Source organism: Cyprinus carpio, chromosome B4 (assembly GCF_018340385.1).
Source record: "Cyprinus carpio isolate SPL01 chromosome B4, ASM1834038v1, whole genome shotgun sequence".
Classification (NCBI taxonomy): Eukaryota; Metazoa; Chordata; class Actinopteri; order Cypriniformes; family Cyprinidae; genus Cyprinus; species Cyprinus carpio.
Window position 1 is genome coordinate 34,798,146 of NC_056600.1, and position 20,357 is coordinate 34,818,502.

General features: G+C 38.7%; 1 protein-coding gene across 6 annotated transcripts; it reads left to right on the forward strand.

Moving 5' to 3' along the window:
- The first annotated feature begins 6,811 nt into the window (after positions 1–6,811).
- On the forward strand, positions 6,812–20,357 carry LOC109075294 (gastrula zinc finger protein XlCGF8.2DB-like). 6 transcript variants are annotated; one of them, XM_042722933.1, is made up of 4 exons: positions 7,486–7,545; positions 13,217–13,482; positions 14,015–14,090; positions 18,573–20,356. In XM_042722933.1, exon 4 carries the CDS (start codon positions 18,578–18,580, stop codon positions 19,709–19,711), a length of 1,134 nt encoding a protein of 377 aa, XP_042578867.1. In that variant the 5' UTR covers positions 7,486–7,545; positions 13,217–13,482; positions 14,015–14,090; positions 18,573–18,577; the 3' UTR covers positions 19,712–20,356. The 6 variants fall into 6 exon arrangements, with proteins under 6 accessions (XP_042578870.1, XP_042578864.1, XP_042578867.1 ...); XM_042722935.1 differs by lacking the exon at positions 7,486–7,545 and adding an exon at positions 11,567–12,731 and having other exon boundaries at positions 12,889–13,482; positions 18,573–18,686; XM_042722932.1 differs by lacking the exon at positions 7,486–7,545 and adding an exon at positions 11,571–12,731 and having other exon boundaries at positions 12,889–13,482.

Genomic DNA, 20,357 nt, shown 5'->3' on the forward strand with positions numbered 1-20,357 from the left:
TCCTTTTTATGGTCTTAAATTATGGGCTATGGTAAATACATGGATGTTTAGTTCTTTATGAGTCACACATCATTTGAAAGTACGGAGCCCCGTACATGACATGCAGGAAAAAATAGTAGGCTAAATCGTGTGCACTATTTATTACTTCATTCCCTCAATGTACTAAAACGTGCACACGATTACTATTGCATTCCCTCGACTTACTATTTCGTTCACTCAATTTATAAATTGTGCGCACGATTTACTAATTCGTTCCCTCGATTTGCTAAATCGTGCGCACAATTTAGCAAATCGAGGGAACGCAATAGTAATCGTGTGCACGTTTTAGTACATTGAGGGAACGAATTAGTAAATCGTGCGCACAATTTATTTATTTTTTCTTGCATGTCATGTGTGGGGCTCTGTATGAAAGAGCTATTTCTAAACCATAAATTGCTTGTAATTAACTCTTAAATAGTTTTTTAGTTATTCTTAGACATTTGAAATAATGACCAACTTTAGTAGTTTTAGCCGGAATTCTCAGGAATATGTTGTATTTCATATTGTTGTAAAATTCAAGTGGGGTATAGAGGGTAAACTGAAATGATAAGATTTAAAATTTTAACACTGTCCTCCTGGCCTGCAGGCAATTCCTGACAGTAAGGCAGGCCCTAGTCAGTCAAATGAGGATCTGGTGGAGGGCAGCCACAGTAGAAAAAGACAGCATAAGGAAGGAGAGACAGTAGGATTACAGACAGAAGAAGCAGGGACAGAACAACAAGGAGGGACAGGAGGCAACACAGAGGGAGAGGATGTTGACATGATAATGACATATACAAAGCCAAATCAACCTGACCCTAAAGTTTTGCAAAAACAAGTGATGAAAGACCGGACACTAACATTCCAAAAATCATGGTATGAGAAGTATCCCTGGCTGCACGTTATTATGAGTACTGATGGTGTTTTGTGTTTTCACTGCTCTAAATACTTTAAGACAGGGAAACCAGCACAAGCCAAGAGTATAGACCCAGCTTTTGTCAGTACTGGATTTAAAAAAGATGATCAATCATTTACTAGGTGGTTATCTGCAAAGAGAGGGGTGCACACATCTTGGGATAGTCAAAATGAGCGTATACATTTGATGAGTTCATCAATTATCAGGACAATTGCAGCTGAGATCCGGTCCCTACCAGTGTTGCAGTATTCGATTATTATGGATGGGACAAGGGATATCTCTGGTGTTGAGCAAGAGGCACTGTGCCTATGTTATACTGACACTGATTTGCTGGTGCACAAAGTCTTTATAGGGTTGCATGAAACAACTTCTACAACAGGTGAAAACCTTGCCAGCATCATTTTCTGTTGAGACTAAATTTGCCAATATCTGGCCTCAGAGGTCAGGCATATGATGGGGCTTCAAATATGGCTGGAAAGTACTCAGGTGTCCAGGCTGTTATTCAGCGAGCACAGCCACTAGCACCATATATACATTGTGGGGCACACTATGTTTAATTACACAACAGGTTTGCTCAGCCTCCAGTGTCGTGCAAAATGCACTTGACTGGATACATGAGCTTGGCACATTTTTTGGGCAGTCTGGTAAGCTGAAAGACAAGTTTAAAGCCATTGTTGCAGCTGAAGGGGAAGGGCCAACCCTGTCCATCAGGCCTTTATGTCCCACTAGGTGGACTATACGCTCACCTGCTATCCCTGCTGTTCTCAGCCAATATGGGATGGGACTAAATGCACTAGATGAGATGGCTGCAAGTAATTCTGAATCTGCAAGCCGGGCAGAGGGCTTATGTGTTCGACTGCAACGGGGTAATGTTGTACCCGGACTTCTGCCTGCTTTAGATGTGATCAGTGAACTAGAGGTTCTAAACGCATCTCTCCAGAAAAACACTCAGACAGTGGAGGGCATGCTCTCTGCAGTCTCTTTAGTCCAAGACAGCTTGAAATCCAAAAGAAAAACTGAACTGAACTGAATTTTTAAGGAGGCAGGAGACAGGTGTGACAATCTGTCTCTAGAGCCCATTGTTTCACCACGCACACATAGGCCCCCTAAGAGATATTCTGGACAGGCTCCTGCATACACACCTGGATCAGCTGTGGATTTTTACAGAGTAGAGTTCTACCGTGTCCTTGACACAGTAGATGGACAAATTACTGAGAGGTTTATGCAACCAGGCATTCAAACTTTAAAAGAACTGGAAAACTCACTCCTGACTCCCATTATAAATGATGCAGCAGTTCAAAAATATCCTGAACTGAGTGAGGAAGACTTGAAAATCCAATTAGCCATGTTAGAAATAAGAAATAAAAGGTCAGCACAACTGCAGATGCTGTGCATGCTTTGAAAGAAATGCCCCCTGAAGTCCGTGGCCTATTTGATCAGGAACACCTGGAGGTGTTCACAGGGGGAGGGATTCTGTAACATCTGCATCCACCATTCATTCATCCAACCGCCAGAGGGAGCCGTCTCCCTGAATACTGAACACTGCTGCTTCTTCTCTCATCACTTCCTGCCTCCACCTGTTATAAGCCATGTTGTTTGTGCATTATGTTGCGAAGTATTGCCAGTTTACCCTGTCTCTACCAAGCGTATTTCATAGTCACGGATTGTTTGCTTGTCTATGTCTTTTGCCTGCCTTTGACCTCGTCTTTTAGATTACTGATTTGGATGTGTTTGCTATCTGGACTGCCGCTATTGTTTGCGACCCTTTGCCTGCTTATGGACCACAATATCTGCTCTCCGTTTGCCTCTGTTTGTGCTATGGTGCTTAATAAAACTCTGCACATGGATTCAAACCCACAACCGAGTCAGTCCTCATTACAACTAACAATATCTTTTATATATATTTATGGATCAGGAAGCTCACATGTGTGTTGCTGGCTCGTTTGGGATGTGCTTTATGTGTGGCGTGTTTGTTTTGATCAGATGAGAGAGCGTCTGCAGGTGACGCTCAACAGATGCATGCTGGAGAAGCAGCTCACAGCCGCTTATAAAGAGGTGAGACCAGACAAAGCACAGCCTCAGAGAACAGTCAGCGTTTTATTAAAGTCACGGTGAGTTAATGTTGGTCTCTGGGTTTGTTGTAGCTGGTGTTTCTCAAGAACCAGAGCAATCAGAAGGTGATGATTAGCTCTGACCAAAACTTACATGCTCCAAAAAGTCATCATAAGAGTAATCAGTATGATGAACTGATTAACTTTAGGCTTCTATTAACATATATACATAATCATAACATGGAACAAACAAGGAGCTGTTTAACAGTTACCTCGGGTGCACTTTCTTGACATGCCACTGTAGGGTCTAGCAAATTATAGGCCAATCTCAATTTTGTCAGCTTTATCTAAAATAACAGAAAAAGTACTAACTGAGCAAATTTTTAGACATGCACAATAATTTATTGTGCCCTATGCAATTTGGGTTTCGTAAACAGCACTCTACGGAAACTGCTGTATGTTATTTCATTGAGCAAGTGCGATTAAAATTAGATAAGCGTGGGGTTGTGGGTGCGGTGTTTCTCGATTTGCAAAAAGCATTTGACACGTTAAACCATAATATTTTATTATCCAAATTAACACATTTTAATTTTTCTGTGCAAACAATGAAATGGATTGAGTCTTATCTTACATCAAGGAAACAATGCACCCGGATTAAAACACATATATCTTCAACAAGACACTGTTCAACAGGGGTACCTCAGGGGTCCATACTAGGACCTCTACTTTTTAGTTTGTACTTGAATGATCTTCCAGATGTTTGTCCTGATGCATTTATTCAAATGTACGCAGACGATGCTGTGATTTATGTACATGCTAAAACAAATGAACAGGTATCACAAAAACTATCGGCTGCCATGACCAAAATCTCAGACTGGTTTAATCAGTATTGTTTATCGTTAAACGTCCAGAAAACTGCTTGTATGTATTTTAAGATTAAAAAGATGGAGGAGGCTATACCAGATATATTAGTAAACGGTGAAAGATTACAAACTGTATCGGACTTTAAATACCTTGGAGTTATTTTAGACACTCTCTTAACATTTGAAAAGCATGTTAAAAAAATAGTTTGTACAGTTACACCCCAACTTAGAAATTTTACATTTATACGGAGTCAACTTCCAGCAGAAGCTGCAAGAATCTTTCTGCACTCTTTAATCTTTTCTCACTTCTCTTATTGCATTACTTCATGGTCACAAGCAGGAAAATCTACTCTTAGACCTTTACATAGTTCAGGGGCCCTGGCCCCTGCTGAAATCTGATTGGCCCCCGTTCCATCAATCGTTGACGAGAAGAGCAACCAGAGAATCCTTCACAACGATCACAGATGCAATTCCACCCCCAAACAATTCGCGGCACTCACGGCAGTAATGTGTTGATGCAACTTGGGAGAAGAAGCAGAGGTCTTGGCTTTATATTATCTTTGCTTTGCTGGGTGTCCTAAGCTTTGAATCCAGACGGGCCAGGTCATTAGATTTGGATGAATTTGTCAGGCGTTTCAGCTCCAAGCATAGCAATCGGAGAATTTTTCTTTTTTGAGGTGTATGTGTGTATGGGTGTTTGTATGTGTGAATGAGCAAGTGAAAGAAATTGAGTGAGAGAAAGATAAAGAGAGAGAGATGTTTAAGCTGGGAGGTGCAAGTTGTTGCTCCTACAGTATGTTAATGCTGCTTTGCATGTTCAAAATTGTTTATCTCATCAAAAAAGGGCTTAAATTGCAATTTGCACCTGTGATAAATTTTCAGCATCATTACTTCAGTCTTCAGTGTCACACGATCCTTCAGAAACCATTCTAATAGCTAAGAATATCTTATTGTTTTAAAATATGGAAAAATGCAATATTTAGAAAAATAAATAGCTCACTAAAGGATATCAGACACTTTTTGACATTCCAGCTGAGGCTTTGCTGTCTTGTGCTTGAATGCATTGGAACTTTTTGCAGTATAGCAATGTGTAGCCACCATTGTTCTTCCAAACACTGCGATCAGGAGGAATTTTGTGGCTTTCTTAGGATCTTTCCATCTTATACGGTTAAACTGTTCTGCAGTGATGGACATGTTGGGGCCAATCTTCACCTGAAAACAGTGTGAAACAATAACAGAGTTAAAGGTGCACTCAGTAATATTTTGTTTCCCCTAGCGTAAAATATACTAGATAATACTAATAGTATTTATTTTGTGCTAAGTATACTACTATACTGTGTGCTTCCAGTTTTTTTAAGTGCTTACACACAAAATCTTCACTTGTCTCAATTTCTGAAACCTAAAACTCTGGAAAACCATACACTAATTCACCTTTCAATTTCAAAAAACACTTTTTGCAAAACACAACAACAACACACAATGTGTATCTGTTATTCATAGTGGGCCTATGTTTGTAAATTATTTTTCCAATAATTGAAATCTAGCAGCTTGATAAGTTATTTATTTTTATGGCTTATATAATCACATTTTAGCACAGATTATGTACTGCCATTTTTAATAACATGGGAAAATGTAAATCACATTTTATTAACATTTAGAAGAATTTTTTAAATTGAAGTTTTCCATTCAGACGGTCAAAATCAACTTTTTTTTAACCCTTCATCAATTGAATACTTTAATACAATACTTTTAAACAAATCAAGCTGAAATTTGATTTACATTCTGGGGAGAAACTGAGGTGGAACAAGATGAATACATTGACATGAGAATTCAGTTTCAGTGAATAAATTAATAGTTAAATCTCTGCAACAAATTTAATTTTGAAATGTAATTCTTTGTGTGTTTTTGAAATACTTATAAGTTCTTTCCAAACCTGTAATATGAAGATATTGGAGTTTATCTTTGATCGAGAACATCACAAGTGCCGTGTAGTTTATTATGAATTGAAAAACACTTTTTATCGACCAATACTTTTATTTTGGTGTGACGATGTGACGTCATGAGGCTGCGCCGCGCTCCATCCCGCATCTGCGATTCGGCTGAAGAGCGGTGAGTGCTTTTAATAATTTAAAGTGTTTAAATCAACAAAATATGTTAAGAGAAGGGTATATAAAACTGTGAAATGAATTATTAACCAATGTAACACTTTAATGCAAAAAAGTGCGTCTCATTTCGCTCCCTTCGGTCGCTGGCGCGTAGTGATGAGAAACGGAGCTTTGTGAGACTCCGAGTCAACTGAATCAAATGCATCGTTAAATGATTCACTGTTTTGAATCGCTCGAATCAGCGCAAACTGACGACTTCTGCTTTAGGTTCATTCTACAGAAACGTCCACTTTTGGTATGGCAAAATGTCTTAAAATGTATTTATTTTTCTAACATTTAAATTTAGACCACATTATTAGATTACCTTTTGACTTTATGAATACATAAATGACAGCTTATTTATTTTTCTCTTTAGCTTTTTTGTGCAATTATTTCAAGACCACATGAACCATTTTTTGTCACTGGTGTTACCTTCTTTATCATTATTAAAAGATATTATGAAATATTTTTTTAAGCACATGTAGTCAGAGTTACATAAAAATAATGAAAATGCAAGAAATAAGGAGATTATGTTTTATTTAATTTGAAAAAAAAAAAAAAAAAAAAAAAAAACCGTAAGGTAACGGTAAGTGTCTTTTTATTACAAAATGACAGATTTTTGTCAAACGGTAACACCAGTGACAACCTCAAGTTAACAATGAATTGAAAAACACATTTTATAAAAAACACAAATCACTTTAATTTTAATACCAATTAAAAAACACATTTTATAGTTATGAATACATTTTTGTAATTTAAACGGTAGAAAACCATGATTTTGACTGCAAAATAAAGCACTTTCCCTGTGTACATGGCTGTGGGGACTTGGAATTCTTTATAATTAATTAAAAACAAATATCGCCACATTTATGGCGCAAGAACGTCTAATTGTTCAAATAACACAGTTTTATTTTAAAATATAATTTTTTTTTTACCCTAATGTGTTTTTTAATTGTAATATTTCTGTAAAGGCTAGGGACAGAAAAATGGATGTTTCTGTAGAATGACCCTGCTCGAAACAGTGTAAATGCAACGAGAACAACAAACACAAACTTGTGTAATGACAATTTTTACAGACCGCGTGCAAATGTTTTCATGAAAGTGGAATCTAATGATTTATACATTATATATAATTAAATCTTAATACAAATGTAAACCTTTGTGTATTTTGTGTCTATCTATTTGATTCAATGCTAGTTTTGGTTGTTTTTTTTGTCTCATAAAGGCCATTAACTATCACTCTGACTCCCTTAATAGTGCACTGACTACTAAATTAGGGATCTGATTGAAACACATCCAGAGATTTAGTTTGCAATTATTTTTATTTCAGCTAATTATTCTAATCTTAAACAGGACAGACAAAAAAGCTGAAGCGACTGAGATCCACATAGCACAGATGGCGTTTATTAAAGAAGAGATTGAAGAAACATTCAGAGTCAAACATGAAGATACTGAGAAACAAACAAAGATGGAGTTTATTAAAGAGGAGAGTGAAGACATGAAGACTGAAGAAACATTCAGAGTCAAACATGAAGATACTGAGGAACAAACAGGTTGGTTTTTATTCTCAAAGCTGAACTCACTCATTTAATCCTGCTGATAGTAGTAAATGTTCATTATGACAAGCAATAAATAGTCACGTGTCAGAAATACCAGCCTACTTCTAATTGAGGGTGACCAAACGTGCCATTTTCCCAGGACACGTCCTGACCAGGATTTCTATATTGCCTAAAGGTTTTGGCTTTGGTTTCCTGTTTTCATACATAATAATGAAGGTAATGATATTTTGACCAATAACATGCAGACATTGTACGTAATCGACCAATCGTGGTGCGCGAGAAGGTGGGATCTACAGAGAACGGTCAAAGCGATGCAAATACATGTACATGTTAGTGTTCGACTTGAAGCAGCACTGAGCATACCGACCGGTGTATGACATCAAAGTACTTTACATCATGGTACTTTAGCCTTGTCCAAATATCCACACTTGCAGTCTTTGCACTTGATCACTTGACTACTTCTGTGACGTATTTCCTGTATTTTGTCCAAGTGTTCAAGTGAGGATGAAGACCACAAGTGTGTGTACAACTTTTCATTACCTGATGGGACACACTTACAGGTGCTGGTCATATAATTAGAATATCATCAAAAAGTTGATTTATCTCACTAATTCCATGCTCTGATAGTGGCCTTCAGCTCTTCTGCATTGTTGGGTCTGGCATATCGCATCTTCCTCTTAACAATACCCCATAGATTTTCTATGGGGTTAAGGTCAGGCGAGTTTGCAGGCCAATTAAGAACAGGGATACCATGGTCCTTAAACCAGGTACTGGTAGCTTTGGCACTGTGTGCAGGTGCCAAGTCCTGTTGGAAAATGAAATCTGCATCTCCATAAAGTTGGTCAGCAGCAGGAATCATGAAGTGCTCTACAACTTCCTGGTATACGGCTGCGTTGACCTTCGACCTCAGAAAACACAGTGGACCAACACCAGCAGATGACATGGCACCGACAGCTAAAACCCACGTCTTGCATATGTCTGTGCATAGTGGTTCTTGAAGCACTGACTCCAGCTGCAGTCCACTCTTTGTGAATCTCCCCCACATTTTTGAATGGGTTTTGTTTCACAATCCTCTCCAGGGTGCGGTTATCCCTATTGCTTGTACACTTTTTTTCTACCACATCTTTTCCTTCCCTTCGCCTCTCTATTAATGTGCTTGGACACAGAGCTCTGTGAACAGCCAGCCTCTTTTGCAGTGACCTTTTTGTGTCTTGCCCTCCTTGTGCAAGGAGGCAATGGTCGTCTTTTGGACAACTGTCAAGTCAGCATTCTTCCCCATGATTGTGTAGCCTACAGAACTAGACTGAGAGACCATTTAAAGGCCTTTGCAGGTGTTTTGAGTTAATTAGCTGATTAGAGTTGTAGCGTGAACCAGACAAATTAAAGATTCGATCGGGAGCCTGGTTGAAACATGAGCCGAATTCCACAGAAAGGCAGGATGTTGTAAATCAACTCCTAGCACCACAGTCTGAAGCAAGATAACTAACCAACTCTTTCACAGAACAGCTTTCAACATTAACACCATTAGAACAATTATTGACAATTTCAATTCGAAGAAGAGATTGTCTAATTTGGGGCAAGTAATCGAAGAGATGGACAGTCTGACCCTCACATGTAAAGCCGTGAGAGTAAACAAGATCTTTGGATTGACTTCCCCCCACCTAGCAGAACTAGACTGAAATTCCTATGGAGACCTGTTAACCCCTCTGGTCTTCACAGGACATATCCTTACTCCCCAGAATGGCACAGAGAATGCCTTCCAATGCATATATGCACCAAAATGAACTAAAAAAAAAAGACTTCTAAATGGATATCAGTCCATTGCTTAACTCCATATATATGTACATACATGTACATGTACATACATGTAACCCACACATTTGATTATAATGTTTCTAATCACTTATTGTGTATGTCTTTTTAAATAACTCTTGAATAGCTTAAGGGATCATATTCATGTTTAGTATGTGTGTGTTCGAATATTCTTGCTTGAAACGTTTCTGACCATCAGTTATTTGTCAAATGTATCATATTCTTGTTATTGGAATCATGTCCAAATTATACCCTGCAAGAGCGGGAAAATTCGGACCACGAGCTTGATAAGATAACATATGATTTATGAATGGGTGGGACAAACATTGCAACACACCGAGAAAAGACAATATCTAATTGGTCAAGACAACATTTGAGGTGTGGCCAAAAGGCCAGTTTAAATACTCAGGACACCATCAAATTATGCTTTTAGCTTTTAGCTTTTGTCAAGCTTTTGCTATCAGTCATGCCGGCTTTTAGCTTTGCTTGTAGTTTAGCTTTTAGTCATGCTTTGTCATCACTTCTAGCGTTCTTCGAGCGCCGTTCCAGCGTGCTTCGGCCTGCACGCCTGCTGCTACTTAGCCACGATGAGAAGAAACCACCACCTAGTCTCGTCAAACTTTACTTCTGTTCTTTTACTTTAGTTTCTTTTCTTTTCCGTTTGAGAGTTTCGTGTTCTGAGTTAAGTTTTGTAACGCCGTGTCTCCGAGTCTGACCTCGAGTGCCCGTTCAACTTCAACCAGCCCACAACTCCGCATCTTCAGCCAACGCCCAACCACGGGCTTCCCAAGACGTCACTTCAACGACTACTGAACTTCCAGCCAATCAGCAACTTCGGGAAACCCCCTTTTTCAGCTACAACAAAAGGGAACCCCGTTAAACAGGCAACGCAAGTAACCTCCAGACTCACATCTGTACTGGTGTTATCTAATATAATTTTAACCTCATTGAGGAACTCAGTGCGAGGGTTAATTAAGTGATTAAATGGTTGTTCATGTCTATGCAATTTCACGTATTGCTGTAAACTTGGGATTTCACATTTTCATTCTCTTAAACTCACTCTTTCCTAACGTTCTATCCTACTGCAACTTGTGTGAATGTGTGAGTGCGTGTGCTTATGTGTTAGATTAGTTTATATGTCTTAGATTTATCCAATAAAGCCTTATTTATATTGAAAAGAGAAGTATCTTGTGTTTTGTGCTCACAAGTTAATGTCTTAAACTGCCGATCTTGTTACTGTGCTAATTAATAGTGCTTTCACTATACTTTGGATATTAATATCCAGTGCAGATTTGATGTTAAACGGCTCGTTCAGTGAATCGCTGGCCGTTTCAGTGATCAGCCGTGAAACAGTAATTCTGTTCAAATTCCCTTTAAAATCTTAAATGATTCCCTTTGAGCTAAATTGACCTGTTTCCCTTACAGAGTGTGGCACCAGGTGTCTTTAATATTGAACCTTTTCACAATACTGAATTTGGGATTTTCCTTAGTTGTCAGTTATAATCATCAAAATTAAAAGAAATAAACATATGAAATTTATCTGTCTGTGTGTAATGAATGAACATAATATACAAGTTTCACTTTTTGAATGGAATTAGTGAAATAAATTAACTCTTTGATCATATTCTAATTATATGACCAGCACCTGTATAGTGTTGTAAAAACGCAAGTGTTTACAGAGTTTAAATATTTATTTTCAATACTTTGCATTTTAAAGTAAACTTCTAAATGTCTGTTCAGTAGTCCCTATAACAGATAACACAACTTAATTTCTGGTGCTTCTAATTAAGTGATAAAAAGCAGTTGCAAATGATGCACAAAATGAATATAGGCTACTCACCCTTGCAACAATAAAACATGTAGCACTTTGTTTTACTACCAAATTATATGTAATATCTAATTATTATTAATATTTAACTTACATTGGAAAAGTTTCTGTGACCTATCGTGATCTTGGCAAAAAGTCTTGTGATTTATTTCCTGAACATGATGCATGATGGGATACACTAAGCCTCGAATAGAAAAAATGGCAGAAACCAGAAGCATAGTAAGGACATCAGTAAAAAGTCCATGTGACATCAGTGGATTAACATGCTATGAGAATGTTTTTTGTGCATGTTCTGGGAACATTTCAGTTGCGTTGCTTCTTTGCCCGGAGGCAAGCTCATCAACATCCATCATGACAGACGCACCAAGCAGAAAATGCATGCAGTACTAAACCCGCGGTCACACTAGACTTTTCATTCCATTGCCTTCCATTCATACGCATGCGAATGTGTCAGACCGGGAACACAAGCCCGTGTGAAAAGTTTTCGCATTTCACGGCATTCCAAAGTTCAAGTTTGGTGAACTCTGGCCTGTGAATTCGGCTCACGTGACACCGTGTGACCTGCTGTCTGAATTAAAAGAACATCAATTTAAAACTGCAGCGCTGCAGGAACGTGGAGTATATTGTATGTTTTTACATTTTAGGTGTATTATTATTGTTTATGTGTTGGATTTAAGGTGTGAAAAAGTTGCTGCAGAGCATGACGTCATATCACCACCGTTGCAGCATCCGAACGAATTTCGCAAGCTCAAAGTGTAGTGTGACCGCGGCTTAAGAGTGTCTACGGTAGTTGACGTTGGCCAAAACACATGGAAACTCGTTGTTAATAAAAATTATTGTCTACAATCACAGACATTTGCATTTGGACGGAATTAGATTTTCTCAGGATCACCGAGTTTTTCGAAAAACATTAAGTAATTTACTCAGGATTATTACAGCGGTTGTAAATCTCTCTAACGATCCCCTGGAAAACTAGTCCCGTCCGAATAGGGCTTATGACAACATGATTTCCAAGACACTAAAAGTTCCCAAAGACACAGTTGGCAGCCTTATTCCAAAGCTTAAAATGTGTTGATAAATTCTTGTGAATTGTGATGCCTTCGGTGCAGAGACTGAATTCAATTCAAGTTTATTTGTATAGAGCTCCAGACCCCACGTGACCACCAGTGTTCAGGCCACCATTTTGGCAGTAAAATGACCAGCGCCAGCGCCGAAGCTTTCAAGCCATCGGAGTACTCATCTCACTTTAATTCGCATGACATTGTGCTTTATATAAAAAAAATTAAATAAGTTAAATATTACCGACCCATACAACGCCCCCGGGGTGCTTTTCACAAGTATCTCCGCTGAAGAAGATGTCCCAGATCTGCAGTATCCGGATATATATAATTACCTGATAAACTTCCCATCTTCCTACTCGGGTGACTCTCTAAAAGCCTACAAAAGCCTGGAGGGTTACAAATGGACCCAGTCTGGCTTTGTAACGAACATCCAGATGTGGAATCTTCAAGCAAAAAAATGCTGCATCATCACTGGAAGGGTAAGTGTCCAAGTTTAATAGGTAGTAGTGTAACGTTAGCATGGCTAGTTGTTTGTTTATGTTAGCTTGGCTAGCTACCGCATCTGGCTATCTGTAGCTAGTTTGTATCTTTAATGTACTCAACCAAGTTAGCTGACATTTTTAATTTCATGTATAGGTTAATCATTCCCAAAGGCTTAATGACCCTCAGTTAAAGCCATGGATGGTGGTGAGGAATGATGGGGTTGTCTTGGGAGCCCACTGCAATTGCACAGCTGGACTTGGTGAGAGCTGCTCCCATGTGTCAGCTGTGTTGTTCAGCATATGGCAGCATAACAATGGAAGAAAAGAAGAGATAGCTGTAACATCTAAGAAGTGCAAGTGGGCCACCCTAAGTGAGGACTCTTTAAAGAAAGTGGAGTATCAGCAGGGCAAGGACATAATTTTTAACAACACTCAACAATATAAAAAAGGAAAATCTTCAAAAGGTCATTCTGCCCCCCCAGCTTTCCCACCTCTGACCGCTGCTGAGCAAGCCCAACTCTACAACAACCTCTCCCAATGCCGCACACAAGAGGAACAGATCATCAAACCAGTAGTCCTGTCTGTTGTCAAAGAGTATGCAGCATCCTATGTGCCAAAGGCTGTCATGCTGGATGTACCAGAACCCCTCACCAACCTGTATAACAAGCAGATAAGAGACCTCAACCTGGCAGAGTTACAAGATCGAGCAGAAGCACTATTTGAAGACATAACTGTGACCAAAGAACAGGTACAGGAAATTTTATCTATCATTGCTGGAATGTGTGTGTGTCTGTGTCAGAGAGAGAGAGGCATGGGCACGATCAAACAGTGGAAACATAAAAACATACTCTGTGATTTTGTTCATACAGGACATTATTCAAACTGCAAAGTGTTTAGCCTACTTATATTTGTGTAAAACACAATACTGTGCTTTTGTCAAACTGTTACCACTGTCAACCAACCAAAATCACAGACACAGACACACACACACATACACTGTTCAAAAGCAAATATTATCTCATCTTTTGGACATTCATCATATTGCACTGGTTTTCATTTCTTGTAATAAAACAGCACTAATCTGTTTATTTTTAAGTTACACATTCTACATTGATTAAAAAAGAAAAACAAATGTGTTTTTAATGGTAGTATTATTTTATACAGGCAGCGAGGGGATGGGTAGGTTTAAGGTTGAGGGTAGGGTTAGCTGCCTCTAAGGAGCCATTGGGGACTTAAAACACCATCAAGCTCCAAAACTAATGTTATTGTTGTTTCTTCAGATGGGGATGTCAGCACGAGGAATTGGCAAGAAAATACTATGAAATGCAGCATCGCCTCTCACACACGGATGTCATGGTAGGAACAGCTGGATTCAGGATTTCACCCCTGCACCCATTTATCGGGGCCTCACCTGATGGCTTTGTTTCCTGCAGCTGCTGCGGTTCAGGTGTCATAGAAATTAAGTGCCCATTTTCTGTAAAGAACCTTTCTGTTAATGAGGCAGCAAATTCTGTTGCACACTTTTGCCTTGAAAAAGATGCGCAAGGAAAAATTAGACTGAAGCGGGACCATGCATACTATTATCAAGTGCAGATGCAGCTATTTGTTACTGACAAACAATATTGTGATTTCATTCTGTGGACTGAAAGAGAAAGTACTTAACCTTTTGTTGAACGTGTCACTCCTGATGTGGCATTCTTTGCCAAAGAATTGGAATGTGCTTGTGACTTCTTTAAAAAATGTATCATCCCAGAGCTGCTAGCCAAGTATTTTTCTGCACCAAAACCAGCAGCATTTGCTGATCATAGTCAACAACAGTGGTGCTACTGCCGTGAGCCAGAAGCAGGGAACATGTTGGTATGTGCATCAGGTTTTTGTTCAGTTAAAAAGTTTCACCAAACCTGCCTTCACATGAAAAGGGTCCCAAAACAGTGGGTATGTCCCAGCTGCCGAAAAGTAATCAATGCCCAAAAAAGAAAAAAACCTTAGTGAGGAGACTGTGAATGAGTTAATAGTAGTAGCTGATACTGTACTCTCTTATTTATGAATAAACAGTTGTTAAACCAATGTTGTTCTCTTCCCCATCATTAGTATTAAGTATCTGTAGCAATCAAGGATATGAAACATGGGTAGGTCATTCATATCAAACACACCAGAACAAATATCTGCTTGAGTGGAACTCAGTTAGAATGGGTGGATGTGCAGCTTGATCTGTAAACAGAATGTGATCGCATCAGACTAGCGAGTGATCAAAATGATCAAAAGTAATGTCACAACAAGGAAGCAAGAAGTGAGAGTCAAAAAGGTTTATTTCCTGGTTGAGCACATCTGTAGCCAGTCACATCAGTTCAATTTACTATACATCCCATCACTGGAAGGGCACCACAGATTCGGACACATTTGTAAGTGCGCAACATATGCTCACAATCTTGTCAAGGTAGGTAACATCATTTTCTCTGTCTATGTCTGTGAAACTTATGGGGACAGTGTTTGCAAGACTGTGTACTTTTGACAGAGAACTCCTATTACTCTTTCTATATGTATCCTAAGAGAGGCTAGACATCTGGTGTTCTCCAAGTCAACAGGATCTAACTGCTTCTTTCCACGAGTAAATGCTGGAATCTTTAATTCAGCTTGGCATCTCTGAATGGACTCTTTAACCAGGAAACCTCTGTCCGCTAAAACTACGTCCCCTGGGAGCAAATGAGATAAAAAGTTACTGTGTTCTGTGATGAACTTATAACTTGTGCGACCTCCCCATCCAGTGGAAATGAAACAAATGGAACCTTGAGGGCAAATTGCAATTAAATATTTCATTGTGTGGTGTGATTTGTATGATGAGAAACACTGAGCACTGGCTAGCAATCTACTGGGTTTCTCTAGAAATATTTCAAAACAATCTATAATGCAAACTGTCTTTTCAAAGCTACTGTTTCGAAATGCATATGGAAGAGATTTTCTTAAGTATTCTCTGTCAGGCCACAACACTAGACTTGACACCAGTCTATAATGCATCACACTAATACAGTGTTTGAAGAGCTTTGAAACAGTGGTTGAGTCAATGCCAAAATAAAAAGCCGAAAATTCAAAGGACAAGTTCATTCTAAACTTCATTAAAGTTAACATGTACTGCTAAAAACATGTTAAACAAGATTTAAGTTTGAGAAAAGGAGCCACAATATGAAAAATTGTCATGAGAAATGAATATGTTGATAAACCAGTGAGAGTATTAACCCTTTTATCATCGTTATGCAAGCTCATTTCATTCAGTGTAGTCCTATTCATTTTTTCCTTCAACAACATATTTTCAGTCCTCAGAGCTTGGCATTCTTGCTCAAGAGATTGGACGTGTTTTCCACAGGTTTCAGTGCTGCATGGTGGAGTTGCTGGATCATCCTCATGGAGAACAGGCTGGACATCATTTCCAGGTTCTTCATGGGTAGATTCCTTCAAAGGCTCTGTGGTGGGAGTTTGGTCTGCAGGAGGTTCCTTGTTGTTGTCTTGGGGACAATTGGTTGATGCTCTGGTGAAAACACAAAAGTAGTAGATTAAGAGTATATGTATACACAATCACTCTGTTTTCTGCAGTATATACTAGCTTTCATTAGTAAGTAAATTTTATTTGTATAGCACATTTACAAAATAATATATATTATCGATAGCCTACTAGATAAATATTGACAATGACAGTGACAATCACATGCATAGTCAGTTGCTGCCAAATGCAAGTCGGTAGAGGTGTGTGATGATTTCAAACCAGTCACAGATGTTATGGTTTTTAGCTCATTGGGTGTTATTAAACCTACAATGAATTGTGCGAAAACTTTTTGGTTTATAATTTTAAAGTCCATAGAAGTGGGGTTGAACAGGTTAAGAAACTTTGATATATTCACCTGGGAGGGATGGCTTTCGCAGATACCTTTGTCTGCTCTATCTTCTGTCGTCTGTTGAAAACCTCCAGTCTCATTTTTCTTTTCCTCTTCTCTGGAGATGGAACGTAGTTGAAAATAGATGGAACAAAGTCCGGACTCAAGGGATTATCACTCTTTCTCCCTACAAAATAAATAGAAACATTTCAGTATCGAACTGGGTTTTGTTTACTACGTTAGCACTTGCTAGCTTACATGACATTGTTAGCCCCACGAATTGCATGCTATAATTCAACTTAGCTAGTATTAAATTGCTCAGAAACCACAATTATAGCCTATTAAATAATGAAGATACTTATGTTCGGTAACTTACCTGATATGAAGTGATCAGTGCACAAGCGTAATCCAACGGCTGGGGGGTCCCATCTTTCAGTCTTGTTTTGCTTGCTTCTGGCTCTTTTAATGGCGCTGATCCACTTAGCTCGCCTCTCCGCATCTTTAGGAATGCGGTAAAACAACGTACCTTTCTTTTTCCCTCGTTTATTTGTGCAACCTGGTGCACAACAGTTATCGACCATGTTTAGCCGCCTTCACCACAACAGTCTGCCAATCTGCCGAATGCTTCCTGTCACGTAACTACGTCATCCTCCGGAACTCTATAGTGCTTTTCATGATACAAATTGTTGCAACTTTACAGAAAATTAAGTTTCTACAATATTTAGTAGTAGCTTATCAGTGGTGACTGTCATTTAATGTACATATGGCAGAAATGTATGGAAAAATCAATTAAAGACAATCAAACAGACGACGAGCACCATTAACAGCAATTATTATATGATGCAATCAAACTATAGCAAAGTTTGGTAGTCCCTGTTGTTTCAGGGTTGGCATCATCTGAGGTCCTCTGAGGGGTTGGCATACAGTCAGTATTTAGACTGAAGAAGGCAGTGGCGCTACGAAAACCAAAAATTTTCAGTGATTTGGAAACCTTATAGTCAAGATTGCAGTAGAGAGCTGACAAGCTTTTAAGTACTTACAAGCAGCATTTATTGGAAGTTATAAAGAATAAAATACACTGCACTAAATTTGACTGTGGGTTAAATAATTTTGTTAGGGATTGTTTGGAGCCAATTTTTTTCATTATTCATCAACTTAACATTTTCAGAATAACTCAAATGTGTATTAATAAACTTATTTAATAACAGCTTCTGCCAGTGCAAACCTTCTTTTGGTTTTAAAATAGTACTGTCAAGATTTACTAAAGATGCGCAGTTGATGCGCGGCTGAAAAGGTGTGGACAGTAATTTTTGCGCCTGCGTTATTGAATATGCATTTGTAGGGGTTTCCATTTTGGACGCAAATTTTATGGGAGGAGAGTATTCAAATAAATCAAACAACACAATTTACTAACGTTTGCGCTTGTCAAATTACTGGTATTTACGCCATTATTTAACGCTCAAAAAAAGCATTTCTTAAGGCAGGCAGGACTTTGCGCTGCTCTTGGTAGATTGCGCTGGTCATTACAGAAATAAGATGTTGTGTTCTTTAATGTGTGCATTGTCAGAAAATCACTCGCAGAATTTTCCTCTCCCATTGGTGCTTTTATGACAATGCGCTCTAACGCTAATTCCCCGTTTAGTAAATCTGGCCCTTTATCTAATAGTATACTGATGCCTTTGCAGAATTGTTTTCATTAAATTTTGTTCCTGGCAGTAGAATGACTCACAGGTCAAGGGGGTTGAATAATTTTGATTGTAGCTGTATTTTGGGAAGTGTCCTAAAGAAAGCAAGGAGTTAAAAATATTGACAAGAGATTGAGATTACAGTTTACACATCTTTCAGAAGTTTAGTAGGTATAGGATCTAGCATGCATGTGTTTGGATTTGATGCTTTTCATGTCATGTTTTGATGTTTGTTGTTTCATGCCATTAAACTGGGGTTAACTTGTATTTGTCTCTTTTCACCACAGACCTGATGGCGCTGAAAGAGGAGAGTCAAGAACTGAACGAAACCGAAGATAAAGATCAAAATGAAAAACATCATGATTTCAGAACTGAAGAAAATTTGATTAGTTGCTCACAAACTGAACAGACTTCCTCACCAATAAAAGCTCAAAAAACACAAACTACAGACCTTAATCCCCACTTGAGAGTTCATACTGGACCTTTCACCTGCCAACAGTGTGGACAAGTTTTTAGTGAAAAAAGACACCTTAATCTCCACATGAAAATTCACACTGAAAAGGACCCATTAATATGCTCCCAGTGTGGAAAGAGTTTTAAGAGGAGAAATCACCTTAATACCCACATGATCATCCACACTGGAGAGAGACCTTACACCTGTCCTCAGTGTGGAAAGAGTTTCAGGGTTAAAGGAAACTTAAAAGCTCACATTAGGATTCACACTGGAGAGAAACCTTACACCTGCAAACAGTGTGGGAAAAGTTTCTCATTAAATAACGGTCTTAAGGCTCACATGACAGCTCACACTGGAGAGAAGCCATTTGTATGTGATCATTGTGGAAAGTGTTTTACACAGAAAGCACTCCTTGATGCCCACATGAGAGTTCACACTGGAGAGAAACCTTACAGCTGCGAACAGTGTGGGAAGGGCTTCACACGAAAAGAAAATTTTAAAGCTCACATGAGGATTCACACTGGAGAGAATCTGTTCACGTGTGATCAGTGTGGAAAGAGTGTCACATGTAAAGATGGCCTTAAAAAGCACATGAGGATTCATTCAAGAGAGAACCGTTTTAAATGTCATCAGTGCAAAAGGCGTTTTGCAGACACGAAGCACCTTCAGGATCATGTTAAAATTCACCACAGAGAAAAGCCTTTCAGGTGCCATCGCTGTGAAAAGAGTTTCACAAGCAATACAAACCTTGAGAATCACATAAGAGTTCACACTGGAGAGAAACCTTTCACCTGCAAGCAGTGTGGAAGGAGTTTCACGATTATAGGAAACCTTAAGACTCACATGAGAGTTCACACTGGAGAGAAACCTTACAACTGTCTTCAGTTTGAGAAGCGGTTCACATGTAAAAGCAGAATGAATCGTCATTTGCAAACTCATTCTGGGAAGAAATTGCCATTTTCCTCAGAGTGACTAGAGGTTTAGAAAAAGGAGGAGCGATTTCTACAATGATCTACATTCATTCTGAAAGACAATTCAATTGTAGTCAGTGGAAGAAAAACATTTTTTGCATTCACACTTAACGTGAGAAGTTTGTATTCTTTGTTATAGAGTGTGATTAAAAATTATCTGCTTGACACCTTGTATACTTCTTTTACTTGTATCCTTCACCTCTTTATGCTTCATCATAAGGTTTTTTATTTTATTTCATGCACATGTACTCCTGTGGCCAAACCTGATTGTCGTCTTTGCTGTAGTTTCAAATACTGAGCAGTTAGGGAAGATTCACTCCAATTTCAACTATGTTGGGTGGAGTTTGTCTAGTGGGTCGATGTCAGCATCCCACCACAACCTCAAGGCCTGAGGTTGCATTATTTTTCAAAAGCATCTGCTTACATTGCTCATTTCTGTGACTTCACCTGTGTTTTTGCTTCAGGAGATGTGTAAAAAAGCGCCCCCTAGCATGTATCACTGAAAACGTGGGAACCTGGAACATTCTATGGTTGGTTGGGAGTTAAAGGGGTCATATAATGCGATTTCAAGTTTTCCTTTCTCTTTGGAGTGTTACAAGCTGTTTGTGAATAGATTAGATCCCTAAAGTTGCAAAGACTAAAGTCTC

What these genes read in the sequence shown, in the direction of transcription:
- LOC109075294 (XM_042722930.1), top strand. Translation starts at nt 7,389, where the DNA reads ATGGCGTTTATTAAAGAAGAGATTGAAGAAACATTCAGAGTCAAACAT. An exon ending in AGATACTGAGGAACAAACAG is followed by an intron (nt 7,546 to 18,572) that starts GTTGGTTTTTAT and finishes TTTTCACCACAG; the next exon opens with ACCTGATGGCGCTGAAAGAG.